Genomic DNA, 6007 nt, shown 5'->3' on the forward strand with positions numbered 1-6007 from the left:
ACGTTGATGAATAAAGGTAAATAAGTGGTTATAAACCATGGCACAAAGAACATAATATGATTATGTAGAGCACAGGTTTCATAAAATTCTTGATAAATATTATTTAAATCTTTTTCACTATAAGAGTCAAAAAAACATGTTTTAAATTGGTTCCATTTTTCATTTGAAAATTCATTCTGAATATATTTTCTTGCCAGTGATCCTGGACTAAAATCAATTTGATGTTCACTCATCATTAAGCATCATTTAGATTAAAATCCATCTCGGATGCAGAAGGAATATCCTTATCAGAAATATCAGATGATTTGTCATTAGTTTGAACAATGTTTAATCGAGGATCAATTTTTATTTTTTATTTTTCTGCAGATATAACTATTGATAAAGTATGCAAAGAGGCAGCGTGATTTCTAGCTGGACCATAAAAAGGTTCTATCGGAGAAATATGCTGAATAACCAATTTTCTATCAGAAGCAAATGAATGTCTATTATAAGGAGCACTTTTTATCATCAAACTGCATACAAATTTTTCCATCGGAATTTTGAATAATATGAGAATATTCAGAATTAGTGACAGCATCGGTCATTTGCTCAGGGGGTATAACAGAATCTAAAACCCAAGTGGTAGGAAAATTAATTTCTTCCCATTTTATAGGTCTTCTAGTAGTGACCTTAGATCTGGCAAAATTAGTTTCTACCAAAATAGTTTGATTAGATGTATCGTATAATTTACATCTAGGATTTAAAGTAGCAAGTAGTTTATAATAAATTTTATAAGACAAGCAAATTAATTCAGATCCAGGTGCATAGTTATAACCATGAGTTTTAACATTCAAAGTTAAAGCATCTAATATATTAGAATCAGTCAAAGATAACTGCAAATTGGGCTGAGCATTAAAATAAACTGGACCATAGGCCACTGTAGATTCTATCAAACCCATCAAAGATTGACGAAAATTTAAATTCCTCGCATCTCGTAGAACAGCTAAGAAAGTCTCTGGTAACCCTTTAAGAGTTAAAGGTTTAAAAGCAATTTGAACCATGCCAATATGCAAAAATTTATACTGAGATTTATATAATTCAATATCACGCTTATTTAATAAACGAATAGTTTGTTCGGACGTCTCTAATCTTATTATATTAATCATTTTTCTCTACTTTTTTTATCCTTTTCTACGAACTCTTCATTTATATTGCTCCTTGGTGATTCTAACTCAACAACAACAACAACAACATGCCCAGTGAAATCCCACTAGGTGGGGTTTGGTGATTCTAACTCATAATTTTAAAACTGAAATGAAGAATATTTACGATAATCTAGAGATTTGAACCTTATTATTAGAGCGAAAGTATGGACAGCTTATCAGTTTAACGTATGATAATTGATTAATTTTTTATGTTATAAAATATTTAAAATGTAGATTATATAAAATAAAATAAAATTATACAAGTGGATTATATAATTAAAATTGTAAATCTCTCGTCTCGGTAACTATTTAGGAGAATTCAACAAAATGGCAACTAATGACACTGTTCCGACTGTATAATTGGTCGGCGGGACAGACGACGGACGGCGGCTTCTCTCACCGGCGCCGCCAGAGGAAATTGACCGGAGATAATCAGAAGCCGATAGGTATTAAGCTCTTCTTCTGATTCTTCATCTTTCCCCTGAAAGAAAAAGTAACCCTAATTTTATCATTTCTCAATTCCTTAAATTTCTTCAAGGACAGCTTAATTGATTTCATTTTTATGTATTTTTTATGGTTAATTACTTGCATTTGTTGTTAATTAATGTATTGATGTAGCCGTAATGGGAGCAAATTTAGATTATGTAACTATAGTAGATAGCGATGAAAAGATAAGAAAATGGTGCTATGTCTTCAATATGGCCGTAAGACGCAATTGTCGAAGCTCCAGAAACTAGTATTATCGTGAAATTGTAGAATTGTAAATGTATCTGCTCAGTATTATGTTCTCTGATAAGTTAGTGGCTCAGTGTCATCAAGCTTATTTTAAACTTTCCATTTTGAAATTGTTTCTTGTACGCGGTACCTGTGTTGGTGGGAGTAGTCAAGGTGCAAAGAAGCTGATTTAGACACTAATGTAATCAGGACAGAGAAAAAAAGATTGTTTCTTGATTACAAAAGCCTTGCCACATTGATGTAATACAAGACTGATTTGAAGTTATAATTGAAATCTAAGTAAGCTTTTTTATAAGCTTTAATATTCCATCAATTCCATATTTCCATCCATGGTTAGTCTACCTTCTGATGAGATTTTTGTGGTCAATTTGCATTTGATTGTCTCTTAACACCCGTCTCTCCTCAAGCTTTAACTTTCCTGGTGAATTTGTGATGAAGTATCTTTGTTTTGCATTCTTCCAATTCGAGATAGGACTTATGATAGGTGAAATAGGAGAGAGTTCAATTTTGTAAATTGTATGGGCTGGTATGCTTCATTAAACTGAAAGGAATATCCTTGGACAGTTCCGTAGTTGAGATATAGGAGTAACAACCTGGAGATTCAAGGTTTGAGTCGAAGCTACAACACACGTGAGCTCATTTTCTTTAGTTTGTGGGTTGGTCTACTCAGCTGTCTTAGACACCATTATTTTAAAAAAGGAAAATAATATAAGTGTGTTACATAACAATGTGAGGGTAAATGTTTCTTTTGTCTCATTTACATAATCCTTAATGTTGAATCATTCCAGGAGTAAGAAACACATATGGAATATATCATTTTCCAAAACTCTTCATGGTTCTTGCTGATCCTTGTGTTTTGTTTTAACAGATTCGTACAAGGCATGGCTGCCAAACTGCCTTTACCAAGCTGTCCCACAATTTCTAAGCATTTCAGTGCTGATCAAACGGGATCAAGATTTAATGGAGCTGTCTGCCTTAGGAGAGCTGCACATTCATTAGGCAGAATCATGCATTTCCAGCTATCTTTTACTAATATTATCCAGCCTTATTCTTTCAGAAATTTCAAGTGAGTTTTTCCCTCTGTCATTGTGAAACTTTGATTTAGTTTGATGGTTGTGCCCCTTCCCCTCCACAACAAATGGATAGCATGCATAACAAGGAACCATGTATGATATCAGCAGGTTCTCCCAGATTTAATTTCCCTTACAGAAAAATCTCTTTTTTAATAACAATAAGAAAAAATCGTTTTTTCAATAAGCAACAATACGCAAAGATATCAAGGGTTCTCCATTACCTAGTTTGTCAATTTGCAGTATTGGTCATTGAGCCGTATGGCGAAGCCAAGACATAAGGATTAAAGACTGTTAGAAGATTCTCTTTTTATCATTCTTTATTAGTACAAGAAACTGAGTGGCTGGAAGATAGAAATCCTAATTTTACTCGGAATGAAAGAATGTGATCTTCCTAATTATTCTCGGAAAGAAAGAATGTTAGCATCATTTCATAAACTCATTTCCTAAATAATTTTCTTCCAAATTTCTACTCAAAAGTAATCAATTCTGACTATGGGTGGTTTACGTTTGAATAACTTCTCCATATCTACATCTGTCTTGTCTAAGTCCAAGTTTACTCCCATTATGGATTCTAAGTTTTCTTGTCCTATGCACTCCCACAAGTTTCCCTAGCCCTAATTGGGAAAATCTAAAATTCTCTCTTTTGAGATATTTTAGATTGTTCAAATAACTAAGTACCTTGAAAGTTCCTGCCAGGGCTTGTAAGAAAATGTATGCTATTTGCTAATCTTTGTTTAGTGCTAAATCCTTGCTCAAGAGACTTATAAATGAGACGTTTCTACCCATGTATCTCAGAGTTTAATTCCAATATAGGAGGCGGTCATGGTCTATAAGAAGTGCTGCAGATGGCAGTGGACTAGATTCTTCTCCTACAACCAGCGGTAGCAGTGGAACTCGACTTATTAGGGCCATAGAGGCTCTTCTAGTCAAACTAGATGCCAGAATTAAGGTGTTGAGAAAAAACCTACCAATGAAGTTGCTGTTTTTCTTAGTGGGTTTCTATTGTGCAACCGCATTTGCCACTGTAATAGGGCAGACAGGTGATTGGGATATTATTTCTTCTGGATTAGCTGTGGCTGTGGTAGAGGGCATTGGAGCTCTCATGTATAGATCTATTCCTTTAATTGATGGGGTAAGGGGCATCATCATTATGTTCAATTATTGGAAAACTGGGCTGACTCTTGGTCTATTCCTTGACTCTTTCAAGTATTAAGGCGGAGATGAGGAGAGAAGTGTACAGAAATCATAATGCCATTGAAATTTCATAGTTTATCTTTTGCGTTTTTGTAGGCAAATTCATGTTATCAGAGGGTAATTATACATCTTTTGCAGGATGTCTGTTGTACAGGGTCTCCAATGATACAGCATATACGTCACTTGTACATGGGAGGCATCCCTAGTTTGGTGCCACATTAATAAAATGTATACGGAAATATGGTTTGATCTTTCAGTTTTATACTATCTTATTTAATCAACATCGTGCTCCTGGATATTAGCACGATGTTAATAGAGTTAGATAAAGCTTGTATTGATTAGTGTTATACGAATAAGTTTCATCTTATGATAGGACCCTTTCGTGGTAAGCTTTCAATTGCTCTGTTTGTACAAATGCTTTTAGAATCAATGACATAGAGTTGAATCTTGATGGAGGTGAGGACTTGCTGTGTTCCCGCTGGAATGTTAACCTATCTTTAGCATGCCATTCTCGGAGGAACTGACTCTACGTCGAGCATTAACTACAGGTCTTAATGCTCGATATAGAGCTTCGTTTATTGTTATAGATCCTACTGAGATTAGCTGAAAATTTTCGAATGAAAGAGCTTTCTTAATGTTAGAATGACTAGCTATAGATGAATGTTGCTAGCCGCATATTGGAAGTTGATGAATGTACTACTGTCTGCCTTAGTGTTGGTTATTCTTGTGAAGAATCATATTGTTGACTCTTTATTGTATGTCTATATTCTGGCCTTAGACCATCTCCAACCCACCTCTATTTTACTCTCCATTCTCTATATTTGGAGAGTAAAATAGAGAATGGGCACTCCAACCCACCTCCAAATCACCCTCTATTCTTCAAATTTAGAGAGTTGAATAGTAGTTCTCCAAATTTGGAAAACTATTATTCACTCTCTCTATTTCACTTTTTCATTATTTTATTATTATTTCTATTACTTTCTAATTAACATATTATTTTACATATAATTCCATTAATTAAATATCTAATATTCATAATTCTTTTTAAATGTAATATAATATTTTTTTTAAATATTATTTAATATATTCTATTTTAATTTCAAATTAATAGTATTTTAATTTTTTTTCTAATTTTCGTGATTAATTTTCATTATAAAGAATACGCAAAATTAAAATGGCAAGATAGAAAAAATTTAATTTTAAAATACAATACATGATATGATAATTTAAATACAAGATAACAATACAATACATAACATAATAATTCATTGATCACAACAATAATTTAGTAATCCGGTAGGTCGTTTTCAGATTTAGCACTATTCGGAAAAAAATTAGGATATGATTCCGAGAATTGTTGCGATTGTGGTTATGATTGCGATTGTGACTAGGTAGTCTAGATTGCATGCACTGGAAATAGAAAAATTGTCCAACGGCATGGGCTGGGCAATACGCAGGTCGTAGTGGATCACCAACAATTATTCTTGAAGTTGTTGTTGATTATGACTTTTGGATATGGCATGCTTATTTTGGTTTGCCTGGCACCAATAACGATATTAATGTTTTAGAGTCATCACATTTATTTTCCAATCTTGCTAGCGATATTGCACCTCCCGCCCATTATGTTATTCAAGGAAAAGAATACGATATGGGTTATTACTTAGTTGATGGTATATATCCTAAATGGTCTACAATTGTTCAAACTATTCGTGATCCTCGTTCCCAAAAGAAGAAATATTTCGTGATGAAACAAGAATCGTGCCGAAAAGATGTTGAACGTGCATTCGGAGTTTTGCAATCACGTTTTGCAATTATTGCAAG

At 33.5% G+C, this 6007-nt stretch overlaps 1 protein-coding gene across 2 annotated transcripts; it reads left to right on the top strand.

Annotated features, from left to right (window-relative positions):
• Nucleotides 1-1472: 1472 nt before the first annotated feature.
• Nucleotides 1473-4641, top strand: LOC102592986 (ycf20-like protein). Of its 2 annotated transcripts, XM_015303558.1 has the most exons (4): nt 1473-1630; nt 2788-2985; nt 3806-4124; nt 4325-4637. In XM_015303558.1, exons 2-4 carry the CDS (start codon nt 2801-2803, stop codon nt 4406-4408), a joined length of 588 nt encoding a protein of 195 aa, XP_015159044.1. In that variant the 5' UTR covers nt 1473-1630; nt 2788-2800; the 3' UTR covers nt 4409-4637. The 2 variants fall into 2 exon arrangements, 1 of the variants encoding a protein (XP_015159044.1); XR_001471820.1 differs by lacking the exon at nt 3806-4124 and having other exon boundaries at nt 4325-4641.
• Nucleotides 4642-6007: the final 1366 nt, after the last annotated feature.

The sequence above is a fragment of the Solanum tuberosum genome, unplaced genomic scaffold (assembly GCF_000226075.1).
Source record: "Solanum tuberosum cultivar DM 1-3 516 R44 unplaced genomic scaffold, SolTub_3.0 scf00436, whole genome shotgun sequence".
Classification (NCBI taxonomy): domain Eukaryota; kingdom Viridiplantae; phylum Streptophyta; class Magnoliopsida; order Solanales; family Solanaceae; genus Solanum; species Solanum tuberosum.